Source organism: Manacus vitellinus, unplaced genomic scaffold (assembly GCF_001715985.3).
Source record: "Manacus vitellinus isolate BGI_N305 unplaced genomic scaffold, ASM171598v3 scaffold_56_pilon, whole genome shotgun sequence".
NCBI lineage: Eukaryota > Metazoa > Chordata > Aves > Passeriformes > Pipridae > Manacus > Manacus vitellinus.
Window position 1 is genome coordinate 164,407 of NW_021940660.1, and position 14,809 is coordinate 179,215.

General features: G+C 37.5%; 1 protein-coding gene across 1 annotated transcript in view; it reads left to right on the forward strand.

Annotated features, from left to right (window-relative positions):
- The window catches only part of VAV3 (vav guanine nucleotide exchange factor 3), a 157,990-nt gene that overhangs the window by 52,097 nt on the left and 91,084 nt on the right, over nucleotides 1–14,809 (forward strand). Inside the window, exons 3-7 of the mRNA XM_029963247.1 lie at nucleotides 5,431–5,489; nucleotides 6,183–6,248; nucleotides 8,573–8,681; nucleotides 11,471–11,563; nucleotides 11,662–11,730. Coding sequence (XP_029819107.1) covers nucleotides 5,431–5,489; nucleotides 6,183–6,248; nucleotides 8,573–8,681; nucleotides 11,471–11,563; nucleotides 11,662–11,730 — 396 coding nt within the window. The remainder of the gene's footprint in view (nucleotides 1–5,430; nucleotides 5,490–6,182; nucleotides 6,249–8,572; nucleotides 8,682–11,470; nucleotides 11,564–11,661; nucleotides 11,731–14,809) is intronic.

Consider the following 14,809-nt stretch of genomic DNA (forward strand, 5'->3'; position numbering starts at 1 on the left):
TTTTTCTCATATGACAACACATCCTTTATTAAATGAGCAAATGCCTTTTTTACAGGCTTTCGAAGAAATTGATTCTTGAAATGACACTGGTTACTTACACTGATACTGCATGCACAAGTGAACGGTGCTAAGATCTTGTCAAGCATGGGGGGAGTAAAGCATCCTTCTTTCTGGGTAACAAATTACAGGTCTGCTCACTTCCCTGAAAAAGCAAATAGCAGCCCTGTAGTTTCCTTTGAGAGGGTAGGTATCTGAACCAGTGTTATGCAGCCATCAGGCTCTCTTCATGGCTAGAGTTTAGCTTAAGAGTAGGATCAACTACATGTAAAACAGGTATTTTTATAATCTTCTTACACTGCTACACTTCATTATAACTCAAAGTCAGCCAACCAACCAGTGCTATTTTAAAGTCTTCTGATAAGGGGGCATATTAATGTAATTACAGATTTAAAGTTTTCTTGAACATAAGAGTACTCTTCCAACCCAGAGGCTGGAATGGAGACAGATAATGACCAAGGAGCTTATCAGCTCCTCCGAAGGATTAATTTTCCTATATAGTTGAAGATTTTTCTTCCTCCAAAATTTGATGAAGTAAAATAAGACCTGTTTATGAAGAAACCCATGTGAATGTGTCAAAAAGTAGGTTGGTATTGGAAACATTTTTCGTTGGTGGATAACTACTTTATGTTATGCTACTATGTTTCCATGTGTCTGCTAGAAAAATTCACTTCAAGGGAGGGAGTAAAGCTAAGTTTTCAACAAATTGCAATGCTCAACTACTAAGCTAGATGCCCAGACTTTGAAAAACTACCTGATGCATAATGCAGTTGTGAATTCTTGGTGACTTTTACCATGTCTTAAAAACACATCCTGATTTAAGTGCCTACATAGAAGCAACTGCTTTGATAATCTAACCACAAGTCTTTCTAGGTTTTACTGGCATAATCTATGAAACTGTTGGCATCAACATTTGTTGATCACATAATATTTTCAGTTGAAGTAAACATCAGAAATACAAATATGGGCCTAGTCCTTACAGCAGCTGTCAGAAGCAAGGAAATGTTGCCTGTTTGGGGAGACAGTGGGTTGCAAAATGATTTACTTCTGTTTCTTCTAAAAGTGGAAAAGTACTTTTAAAATGTACTTCATCTGTTTTTTTAACTGCATGATTTGCAAGTTCTTCTTTAAAGAAACAAGATTAAAAAGGGACACCACCAAAATATAAAGACACATTTCAAACTCGGATGCACCACTGCTATGGGAAGAAGTAAAATAGTCCCTCTAGTGCACTGCTGCTGTAAGCAGGCACAGGAACATCTGATGTGATTTTCTGAAGAACATGACTGCAGGAAATTACAAAATAGTGTTTTGGCAGGGGGTATTAAAGTCCTTGCATAAATTGGAGACTCTGACCTACAACAGTAAGTCAAGTGAAACAATAATAAATAATAAGCTGAAAAAAATGCACTTAGAGTAATTAATGAAGTAGAGAGTTAATATGTAGTGTGAGCAGTGCCTGAAACATGAATGAGGAGCAGAGCCACTCACCAGGGTGTGGGCTGAGGTGTGCTTCCTCTTTCAGGGCCGTAGATTTGAATTTCATGTTGTGTTTTGCATAAACTGGCTATGTACTGAAAAACAAACTTGGATGTTCATATCTTCTTGAAGTGAGCGTGACTTTGATGTGACTTCTAAAAACTTGCTTAACCTTTGTCTGATGGTGTTAGGCAGTGCAAAGGAGCTGTACTGAGGCGGGTGCAGTGAGGCTTCCTTTTATATCTGGAAGTATCTTGCTAACATCTCAGTGTTAGGTTCCCTGAAGGAGAGTTACAGTTACTAAGTTTTCAGTGTGCAGGAATGTAGATGTTGTAGAAACATTTCTTTTTTCATGTGTCAATGCTGCTCTTTACTCAGCATCTGTTTTTTGCTGACTGTTCCAAGTAACAGTGTGTGCAAAGGCTCTGCAGCCCTTTGTGCAGTTGTTTATCACAGAGCAAAGCCAGGCATGGAAGCCCTGTTGTTTTGAACTTTGTACAAGCAAGAAATGCTACTTTTGCACTTAAAATCAGATCCAGTTAAGCCTCATTCAAAGGTGCAGGAGCATCGGTCAGAGTCCTTGCTGTGGAAGAAAAGTGGGCAATCGTTTAGGGTTAAATGGGTAAAAGGGATTAAAGCTCTGCTGAAAGGAAGAGAACAAGGGAAAAAAAGCACATGAAAAGCATTAAATTGAATGTTATGGCCTTTAATGTGTATGGTACATAGTAATTTTGGAGTTCAGAATTGCACTATATTATAGGCTCCCTCATGCAACTGTACAGGGCTTCAAACTAGCACTGTTCTGAAAACCTCCTGAGTCTTTTCTTTGTGAGTTTGAAAATCAGACATTTTTCTGGATTTAATTTTGTTTTGATGAATGACTATTGAAATTCTGATCATTTATCTGACAACTCAGCCCATACATAACAGCAACCATGCACATGGACCTTGAAATTTGGGGATGCTTAGTTGTTCCTGCAGTGGCTCGGAATCAAACAACGGAAACTTTGTGTGGAAGGAGAAGCTTTCTTTTCCTCACTTTATGTTGGAGCAAAGACATTTACATGTATGTGATATGGAAATAGTGTGTTGCCCAGAAGTGGTAGTTTCATATGTGATTACTGGTGTGAGTATTCTGGACATTTTCTCAGAATTCTTTAAGGAAACCATAACTGTGAGAAACACACCCCTCAGTAGGCACGGTTCTGTTCCTTGACTGAGTACTGTCTTAAGGTTCAGTTTAGTAAAAGTAGTCAGTGGGTGAACATTACCTTTTCTTCTGTGGAAGTTATGTCTGTATTTTAATCTTAACTTAAGACTAGTGTGCTTAATGGTTTTAAGTTCTTAATTGTGTTATTTTGAAATAAAATAGTGATCTCTGCCCATTACCTTTCCCCTTTTTGTGATGCCAGTGTGGCCACACTTTGTCACTTAGTTCTGGAGAACGCAGTGTGTCTCTGGTGAAATGCTGACAGCTGTTGTGTTGATGACCATTTTCTTCTTACCAGATTATCCAGTGTTCAGTTTTCGATAGAGATCTGTCTGTTGGCTTCCTAGCTTGTTAGTTTGCTCTTCCTGCAGTGCCAAACCACCTCCCTTCTAAGAGCAGTGAAAATTATTAGTAGTCTTTTGTTGTCTCTAGTCATATAGTTCCTTTCTCTGTCCTTTTCTGGGTGCATATTCTTGTAAATGCTCCTCTGGCTTCCTCAGTGTGTGTGAGTGTCATCGTGTGTCACCATGCCCATCCCCTCCAAGTTTTCACATCAGTTCCTGAAAAAGGTTTTCTATTCCTCTTAATTTATAAATTTTGCTTTTGTTTGTGTTCGTATTGATAGCTGTAAAATGTGATTTGGCGGTACATTTTGGGAATAATATTTGCTAGTTACTTACCTAAAATTCATAGTTTCATTTGTACAGCTTGGTTTTTTGTGTTAATTTGAAGCAACCATAATTAGCTGTGAAGAGTAAGCTGTACCTCTGCTGGGTTTGATTATTCTAGATAAGTGAGAATCCCTCTAAGGAAAATGGTCTGTGTGGGTGGAACAGTTTGCAAAAGATTTTTTGTGTGCTGGGAAGTAACATGTTAAAACAAGAAAGGGATATTCAGTTCACCAGACTTGCCCCCCTTTGTTTTTAGCATTAAACCTCTTTTCCCGTGATTTTGCCAATTAATGTCCACCCATCTGTTAGATCATTTTGCCAGCTACTGAATTTTCAGTTAACTTCTCATACTGTCTTGTCTCCTGTGGCTTAGCAGTCCTTGCAACCCTGCACTGGAATTCTTGCAGGTGTGCAGAGGCAGGTTCTGGTCTGGTGTGGAAACCGCAACTCCCCTGCAACAGTAACACTTTGTAAAGGAGTGTTTTTTCCCTTTTGACCTTTTGATTACTGTGAAATAGTTTTTAATTAACTTTGTAATTTATTCGGTTAACTTTTATTCACAATTTCTAAAACTTATTCTAGGCCATGTTGCAATTCTTCTGTTCAAATGGGAATATGTGCCCCAACCTTTGGTTATGTTCATAGCATATTTATTTGTTTTTATAATTCTTTGTCTTTGCTGTAAGGCAAAATCAGTTTTTCTGTGACATTCATTTTCACAGCAGCTTACATGAACCCCAAATGTGCCTTTCACAGGAGTAATTTAATGTTGTTAATTCTTAATTTTACTCATCTCATATGAGATATGATTCACTTTGGAGGCTTCGTTACTTCAGTTTAAACTCTGTAGTATGTGATTATTCTCTGTGGTTTTTACTTTGTCATTCTCCTGTGTAAACATGTAATTTTCATTCCTTTGAGAGATGCACTTTTAACTCTCTTTTATGGTCAGGGTAGTCTTGTAGTTAAAATTTCAAAAATAAACAGTTGAATTTGTAGACACTATTCCCAAATGCCTGTGAAATGTAGAATTGCTGTACTGAATTTTGATACTGCTGATAAAAACCTTCTTTGGAGATTTCAACCTAATATGAATTTTAAGTTGAAAAGATCCAAGCTGAAACTTCTGGGAATTTCAGGGGAAACCTTCATTTGAAGCATAGAAATTCAGACAGGGTGTCATTTTGGGTCTTTTTCTCTCTCTAGCAAACAAGACTTGCCAATCTGATAGTTCCCAGTATACCAGAAAATACTTGTGACATAGAGGACATGCTGGGCAGAGTCAAAATAGTTCTTGTATTATTACAGTTGCCAGCAAAACAACTCCACCTTTGTGACTGTATGTGTGTGTATCCAACATTCCTTAATGCTTCCCTCTCTTTTTGCATAGCCTTTAGCACTTATAGGACGTATTTTCTTAGAATGACACCTTCCATACTGCTGCCATATTCTAAAGAAAAGAAAGCTTCTAGGCTCCTTCGCGCAGCTTTGGCTGTGGGGCCGATGAAGAGATCAGTGAGATCAATCCGTGCCCTCCCAGCCGGCCCTGCAGGGCCGCCTTCTGCCTTGGCCTCTGGCTCCCTCTGCGGGCCACTGTGTGCCGAAGCTCAAATCCATACGATTTTCCTTCTGGAGCTACAATAAGAATCCCAAATATTTAGCACAGTCTGTGAGATAAAATTTGTTTACAAGTGCATCCAGGTCCAATTGCGAATCGAATGTCTGATTTGTGACATATATCACCTGGTTTTAAATCCACTTAAATTAACTTTTACTTGTAAAGAAGAGTTCCCTTTTCTTCTCTTTGCGGTTCCAACACATATACCAGTACAAAAGCACCTAGGGCCAGCTAGGGGGAAATCCGTGGAAGTTCGGTGCACTCAGTGTTTGACACAGCCAGATTCTCTGTTTATGTAATTTGAAGTAGTGCTGCTGATAATGAAACAATAGAAAACAAAATGTTTTATTGCTTCTGTTCTCCAACTAATCACAATTTGTTTCTTTCCTCTCCAGGTGATAGAAACACTTTCAAAACTTTCTCGCACTCCTATTGCATTAGGCACAGGAATAAGGTATGTTATTGCTGTAATGAATGGTGGGAGTAATGCCTCTGGCATGGTGCTCCTTGGAAAGGTTGTTAGAGGCAGTAAAGACTGTGTCCCCCACTAAGAATTTCTCTAGTTGTAACCCAGAATACCCAGTGGCAGCTAACCAAGGCTCTGGACCTCTGAGGAGTTACGAAAGGTATCTGCTACCTCTGGTACATTTACTGAAGTGCCTGAACTCTGTGTACTTCTCATGCTGAAACTTGAGGTGAACAAATGAGCAGCTGGTATTGCAGAACTTGTGTGATAGTAGTGACACAGGATCACAAGTCAAGCTGATGCAATGCTGATTTATGTAAAGACAAAGGGGTTTTCTCTTCTTTCTTCCTCCAAGTTTGTGAAATTCTCATTTTCAAAAAGAAACCAAAAAACCCACAACCAGACCTAATGTGACAGTTTTGCTGATTTTCCCCCCCACACTTGAAAAATGACAATGATGTATTAGTAGTGATTTATAACAACTCCCTCCAGTAGGATGTTTATTATATTAAGTGTCCGTTCACATATAGGAGTCTAAATACATATATACTGTTCATCAGAGAAAGAGAGAAACATACAAACACATTAGCATGCAGTGTGAAAATCTTAGAAACCAAACAAAATCCCACTGTATGACTAGGCTAGTGCTGTGTATAATTAATGCTATATTTCCTTCTATAGGCCCTTCCCTACAGAAGAAAGCGTTGATGATGAAGATGTCTACAAAGGTCTTCCTGATTTAATAGAGTATGTTGTAAATATTTAATTAATAATTTTGGCTTTCAGTTGCATGCTGTTATTTATATGATGTTATAGAACACATGGTGTTAATGAAAATGGGATATTTATTTGATTTAAAAATATTTTGTTAGCAATTATGCTGACCAGGAAGAATTAATTATGAAAGCTTGTTTGAATAAGCTTAGAATCAGATTCTATGTTTCATGGAGGGGGCTGGTAGCAAAGTAAATAAACAAATGTGTTTCTAAATTATCTTTGTACTATGAGAATGCTTTCAGAAAGTTGAAATATCAGTTGTAAGAGACCCAAGGAAATTTACTTGAACTTGCAAACAAAATGCATGTTTGGATCATAATTCAAGTGGATTGTTTCCCTAAAGTCAATGAAATTGTGCATATGTATGCATTTGCCTCTTTTGGGTGTTTGCAGGATTGTCAGGATATCCTTGTATTCTGTGGCTAGGACCTCTCAAGGTCCATTGGGAATCATGTTGGACAAGAGCTCAGAGCTCAGTGCCCCAAAGCTCGAAGTTCCTCCACACTCACCTCATTAGTGCTGCCTGGGCTCTGGACACACTGTATGTTGCTTGTTGCAATGTGGTGAAGGAGCTGCTGTTCATATCAGGGATTTGTTTCCTTAGTGCCTGTAAAGAAGGGAAACACCACCATTATTAGCATTGCTCAATTTACCACTTGCCCTGCATAGCTTGTCCTTGTTTCCTGCAGCTGTCTCATGGATAATTGCTTTTCACTCTGTGTACTTGAAGGTGCAGAAGGTAGGAGTTGCAGTCTCCTCTGAGAGATCCAAGTGGGCTAGAGATGATGTCCTCATCTCTTAGATGTGGTGGCATTAGCACTGCTTGAAAATAATCTTTCTACCAATTCTTAAATAGGTATATAAATTCAGTACTGGAAGACAGTCTTTTAAAAAAAAAGTTAATAAACCAAATAAATTGATATTCGTAACTCTTCTTTTGCATCAAATGACAAATATTATTAACTGAAATTTGATAGTTGCATGCTGTCTCAACTGTGGAGAAAGCAATTAATGACTAAGAAACAAAAGTGTCACTGAATGATGCAAATGGTCCACATTTTTTACTTTCTCTTAATTATTAGTGAGTGTATTTGGCTGAAATTAATTTAATTGTCCCTGAATTTAAATGGTGTCTGAAGAAGTCTTTTCAGAAAGAGCTGCAGTAGTTAAAGTACTCTGTTTTTTGCCAGCTTTTGTTCCCTGGAGCAGAGGTGGTAAAATAGAGTGTGTCTGCTGCATCTGACAGCTGCCAGTGGAGCTGGCATACCATCACTGTGAGCTGAAATGTTAGACTAACCTGTTGGTTTTTACTCTGAAGGATTTCAGTGTTGTCTTCCAAGAGGAAAAATCTTAAAATTGTCAGCACATCTGATCCAGTTTCTGTATTATTATTGTGACTGCAGTGCTTTCAATATCTTTTAGAGTTCTTTTGTAGATATATCCTAAAAAATAGGAGTAAAAGATATTATGGGCTTGATACTAGCACAAAGTAGGAAAAACTCTAGCAGGACTAACTCTAATGAAACCTGAATTAGCTGAGGGTAGAGTTGAGCCTTAATTTATGCCTTATTTTTGTAGTCTGGATATTAAGAGAACATTTCTGGTGAACTGTCTATAATTTTCAGTTTGATAGGTTACTTTTTTAATTTTCAAGTAGCTGAAAGTTGCCATGCGATAGTTAAGATACTGCCTTATGGAGTGGAGGGACAGAGTCTCAGGTGCTGGCTCTGCAGCCTTTAGTGTATTTTCACAGAATCACAGAATAACTGAATCTTCTGAGTTGGAAGTGACCCACAAGGATCACTGAGTTTAACTCTTAAGTGATTGGCCCATATGGGGATCACAAACCTACACCTTGGTGTTATTAGCACCGTGCTCTAAGCAATTTTACCCCAGATAATCCTTTCTTTAGGCAGAGAGAAGACCTGTAAAAGCACCTGGCATCCCAGTGGAGAGGCAGCTCCTCTTCACTGGATGTGTTGGGAGAAGGGTCAAAGAGAAGAGGACATCTGGATAGTAACTCATGTCAAAACTGTCCTGATGTATTGCTTTTGCTGTATGGTTTAGGTCCTGCGTGGTTCTAATTTCATGTAGTCTTCAGTATTGTGTTGATTTTGTACAATTGTATTTTAAATGCATTGAAAAAAGAAAATTAATGGACTTAATTTCCCTTAATGAGTTTTTTTCATTAGATATTCAAAGAGTTAATCAGTTTGTTTACTGTGGAAACTTGTTTTATGAGAAGTAGTCCCTTGCAGCTGTGCTGCAGCTTTTTCCTCGTCTTGTCTTTTCAGTGAAACTGGTGTCGATGAAGATGAAGACTTGTATGATTGTGTCTATGGAGAAGATGAAGGTGGAGAGGTTTATGAAGACCTAATGAAAGATGAAGCAGCACAGCAACCTGTATGTTTTCCAATTCCATGCTACTTTGGAACAATAGCAGTTATCTTTTTGAAAGTTGAAATTATCTCTTTATAGCTAGTTTCATTGAAACTTGACTCATGCTCAGCTGCATCCTGAGTTCTCATGTCCAGTGCTTTATCTCCTGTGTAAGACTTCACAGGCTGTTTTGATAAAGGGTCAAATATTAACTACGGTAATTTTTTTTGAAAGAAATATAATTTTTTTAAATGAAATACAGTAATTTACCTGTCTCGTATTGGCCTCATAAGTCACCAACGTGCCTGTAACAAATGTGGATAGAGCCTTCCCAAATCTTCGTTTGCGAAGCCCAGCCATGACAGTAATTTAAGTTGGCTAGTTATGAGTAGAAAAACTTACCACCTGTTTTAAAAGCAATTAATGGAACTGCTTACTTGAAAGTGTCTTGCCTCCAAAATTGTTAAAATATTGTGAAATGCTGTTGTTTGAGCCATAATTTGGACAACTTACTTAACAAGGACAACAGAATTGTTTCATACTGATGAATTTCCTGCTTATTCAACCATGTAGTTTTTGTTGATCATTAGGTTGCCATTATCTTGTGAAGTAAACTGTACCACTAAGTTTTCTCTAGCAGTAGCTGACCTTTGAAAGCAGTTCTTCTCATCTGTATTGCTACTTGCACATTATTTCTTATTCCCTCCCTCCTTTTTTTATTGCACTCAAATTCTAGAAGTTTATGGTACAGATAGAAAAATTGATATGTTAATTTCTGCCAAAAGTGTCTGTGAGAATGATCTTTTTGGGTTAGGTGAGCGCAAAACTGAAGCGAATGGTTTTAAGTGGAATCCCAGGATTTGTTTGCATTGCACATATGAGAGCTGGTGAACAAAAGCACCCACGTTTTGTGAATGGATATAAGATATTGAGTACAACAGTATTGGGGCAAATACTGCAAGGCATCTGAACAGTACTGGGCTCACAGAGGTAGAGGTGAAAAATAACTGAAAGTCTAAATAACATCAAATTCTAATACTTTATTGAGATTAATTAACTACAGTTAACTGTGACAATGTCTGCTTCCTCCTACCAAAGAACTTGGGACTAAAGACTTGAGATAAGGATGATCATCAGATGATGATGCTTGCAAAGTACAGTTCTTCTGATAAGATTGTATTTTTGCAAAATGGTTACTTGTGTCTGCATCTGATGAAGATGGCACCTTAACATTTGTTGTGGGAAAATTAAAAAACTGCATGAGCTTGGTTTTCAAGAAGCATTTCTGAGATTGCAGCACGTGGTAGATGAGAGTGAGAAGCCATTTCCACCTGCAGGAGCTGCTTGTAGAGTCGTGGAGACAGAGAAGAGTAAAGGAGATTGGTCAAAGCAGCAAACAAGTGTGAGCAGTGACCAAGCTTTCTGTGCCTGATTTGCAACTTGGCATCTAGTTGAGGTGGTAGGAGTACATTTCCTACTCTACAGAGGTGATCAAGCAGTGTCATAGGGACTGTATGTGGCTCATGGACAGTTTAAGTGTGGCTTGCTATTTGCTGTGGTGTGCTTAGCATGTGTGTCAGGTAGCTCGGTAGTAGAGAGAGGGAGTGGAAGGAGTCTAGCTCTTGAACACAGAAGTAGCTAATTGTTAAAATTTCAAGTTTAAAAGTTTTGCTGCTCTTAGAAGACAGAAGTGTTTTGTTCAAAAGTCTCTTTTTGTTTGTTTTGTTCCCCCCTCCCCCCTTAAGTGGAAAGAACTGTAGTACTAAATTTCTAGTCCTGATTCCCTCTGTATATGAATAACATCTAGTCATCAGGTGTATTAACATGTAGCAATATGGATTCCCTACACTGGGAGAAAATAGGTAAGAAACAACCAGGGATATGCTGAAGGATAATACAAATCCATAAATAGGTTTCAGAAAGGATGTGATAGTACTATTGCTTATTGGTTTAGGAGAAAACACTTCGGATTAATTACTGCTTTTAATTGCAAGAGCCTGTCCAGTTACCATGTGAGGTCTTCAAGCTGACCTGTATATCTCCATATCTTCTAAATCTTGCTTGACACAAATGATTCCATATCTTCTTCCAGTTGTTTACTCTTTTATTTGAAATCAGATTTTATTGAGGCTTCAAGTTATTGATGCTAATGCTGTAAATCTGACCTTTGGTAAGACTGCTTGTAAACTATTTTTTTAGAGTTCTGGGCTGATAATTACTTCAATTTTCTATGAGTCTGGTGGTTTACATGGAAAACTTCCAGGGTCTCTTTGGAGACACACACACATACATATGTAAGAGCTGAACTTGGAGGTCACTGCACTTCTGATTTGAGGACATACTCCTATTGTGTCTGAAGAGAAACCCCCCCTTGAGAACTAAAAGGGAAAAAACTGTAAATAAGTGCAGGGATTAGACCGAATCCAATATTTATGGCAATGCAAAGTTGCTTACATGATTTAGCCCCGTTAAGTTTAATGGAATTATTAACTACTGAGTATTTTAAATAAGATTTCTCAGTCTGGATGTAAATTAAATGTGACCTTGTGTTTCAGCTTCCAAAGTACATGCAGTTACTTCAGCATTTTATGTCTAAACATTAACTTTTCATAATATTATTTTTATTTTACTAAAGTCATCAGCTAATTGAACATTAAAATATTCTAGGTTATTGCTGTCATCTTTGGAGGCTGCAGTACTCGGAGAATTCCAGGAAGCAGTTATCCTAATTGCATAATTCTAAACAAATAAAAATATTTGTTATCCATTAGGTGCCTGTTAATGACTTAAACTTGACTCCATTGTAATTGCAGAAATATACTGAAAATGACATAAGAAGCTGTTGTCTTGCTGAAATAAAGCAAACGGAAGAGAAATACACAGAAACTCTGGAATCGATTGAGAAAGTAAGATGTGACTTACAGCGTTGTAACATGCATTTTCATAGCAGTCTAGAAAATACAAGTACAAAAGCCAATGTTTATGTAATTTCTTTTTCTTGCAGTTTTTCATGGTGCCATTGAAAAGATTTCTGTCAGCATCAGAATTTGATACTGTTTTCATCAATATTCCTGTGAGTAATTGCATATTTAATGAACAGATATAAGGCTCAGAGCTGATTGCGATATATTTGTGTTGTATGTTACTGTACAAAACGATTATTTGAAATACAGTGCACAGTGTGTTTATGTGGATATTGGATGATAAGGGTGTGCACTATTTAATTTTTTCTTTCTGCTTGAGGGAATAGGGTAAGATAAATAGTATTATCCTGTCAGATAGTGAGTGATTAAAAGCTAATAATTTCTAGAAATGGATTATCTTTAAATAAATGCTGGTACTTTAGTGATGGTACAAAGTTGTGAGTGTTAAGTTACCTGTCACTGTGTCCTGACTATCTGTAGCTGCTCTGCAAAAGCTTGTAACTGCTCTGGCTCTGACATCATTGAAGACACTTGAAAGTTAACATAACTTGGTTTTGGATTTGGAATCTGGTGCTAGGCAGGATAAGGAATTCCTGTGTGAACTATCTAGGGGACCTCTTATTTGACTGAAGTAATCATGGTTTCTGTGATTGGTACTTTGTCGCATTTATTTTTGGCTTAATAATAATCTTATGACAATTTACATACATTTGTAGTTAATATAAGTATTCAGCATATGTCTTTACTCTGTCTGGTTTTAGAGGAAGACATCAGACATGGTCTGAAGTCTCTCTCAACACAGACAAATGAAAGTAATGTTCTTTTATGAGGCCTACTGTAAAGAAAGGGTCCCCTGAGTGTGGCCGATGGGCCACATCAAACCTGTATTGCCTATAAAATATCACCTCTGTTTTGACCATCTCTGGTGTGTCCAACAGGTTCTCAGAGTTGTAGGAGGAGATCTTGGGGGTTTTATTTTATCCTGTGGGAATCTGGTCTGTCTGTAAGAATGTTTTAGTTGCTGTTCCAGCATTGTCCTGATAGAAACTGAATTATGACAGTTATTACACTGATGATGATACCTGACCTTTTGCCACATTTGTCCCACTAGTAAGGTTTTCACCCTGACTCTCAATTGCTGTTATTTCCTGACTATTAGTCCAAAACACTGCCACAGATCTCGGTAACCAACTTGTCTTCTTGAATTACATCAGCTACCCGTAGAGATCTCTTTGCTTTTGAAAACAAATTTATATTCTGTCTTACATTAGTGTTTTTTATTCATTACAATACGACCATGATGTGCCCTACCTAAGTTACTGTAAACCTCTTTTCTAAGGCTCTGTGTGCCCAGGCATGTTGACTTATGTTTATTGAAAGACCTAATTCCAGGTAATGCGAAACACAAGGGTATGAAAAAGGCTTGCATGCTGTAAGCACAGAGAGGTCAGCCTACTCACTACTCCTTGAAGATATGTAAGGGGATCACAGAAGAACAGTAAAAAGAACAAAACCTGTTTATTTTAGTCTAGGGAGACATACAGTAAAAGTTCAAGTTGTTTTACTTTGCTTTTTGTTGTCAGCATTCAGTATTCTGCTGTTAGAAGATGGTGCTTATTTCTGACTCCAGGAGCATTTCATAGGCATCCAATAACCTTAAAAGAAATATAGGACTTGCCTAAACCAAAAATACTTGCAAATGCTTTGTCTGATCAGACCTTGTCTGTGTGGCAGTTCCTCAGCAGGAAGGCTGGAGGGCAGTGGAAGCTTGTTTTAAACTAAAAATAACTGTTACACAGAGCTCTGCAGCAAACTGCAATGTGGAGAACAAGTGCTGTGTTCTCAGAACAGGATGGGTTTTTCTCTGTTAAAGGGTTGTGGTGAAGAATCGTTTCCTTAGGTTGATGCTATATTCATTAAATCTTCTCTAAAAGATGTTTGCTGGACAAAATCAATTGTTGATGTAAAAATACTTTATTTTTAAGAAAAAAAAACAAACCCATTACTCAGAAACGCTCACCAGTCTAAAGAGAGTGCCTTTCACTAGGGCTCATATTTCAAAGTTTTGTCCTATAAAATGAGTGTATGGCTCTATGTTTGTGTATTTCTATGTCTATTTATATATATGTGTATTTGTATGTACATCTGTGTATATGCATGTGCACTTATGGATGCATTTGAATGATATATAGGGACATACAGAGAGAGAGAGAGATGAAAGTGCATGTAACAGATACCGAAGTGTTGGAACCTACATTAACTGTGAATGATGTTAACATCAGTTTAATTTAAAGCTGTACTTTGAATTGGAGATAGAAACTCAAAAAGACCTGTTGTCCCTGTAGTATTAAGCTGTTTTTCAGGGATATTGCTTAGATGAGTCCCTGTGTGCTCCTGAGAAAATGTGCTCCCATAATATATCCTTTGGGAAGCATTTCTGTAATAATATCTTTGTACTGTCACTTAAGGTTCTGAGGGTATGTCCATACAGTTGCTAGCAACTGATTTTGATCTGTCTCAAGATTTTGCTCCCTCATCAGTGATGTGATTAACCTTGTATGTACTCTTAGTCTTCATCAGTGTGAAATGTTTTGACTTAGTTCACGACTCAAAATTGCATATTATTTTTGTAGTATATAATTTACTGCATTAAATCATCTTCAGTGGTTTTCTCTGTTAAACAGTCCTCTCTTTTTCCTTGCAGTGGCATGTACACTGCTTACAGATATCCTGATTTCAAAACTTTCTAACCTGTTTTGACTTAGTTTCTTGTGAATTCTCTAACAGTATCCATACAGTGTTAAGGCTGATGCAATCTTCTGTAGTCTATGTATAATAGTGAACAAGTAAGGTGAGTTGCAACTATAACCAGAGAGCAAATCTTTCTGCAATATTCTTTTCTTTCACTCAGGCATTAGTTCCGTGCTGTATTGGGAAACTCATTATGATTGCAGTTAATTTAGCATTAGGACATCACTAATTGACCAATGTAATGTACAAAACTAATTTTTCACAGCTCAGGGACATGAATCATTACTTCATCTTGTCACTAAAGCATTTACTTGACTTGCTTAATTTTAAAATTATCATTATAAAATGAAGGTGAATTAACAGTGCAAGTCGAAGCTAGAATAAATTAGTCTCTAATAGGTAGTTCTTGGAGTTTAGGTTTTTGTGTTGCAGTATGTAGAACATGTCACAAACCTTGAAATTAGATTCTAGTCTCAA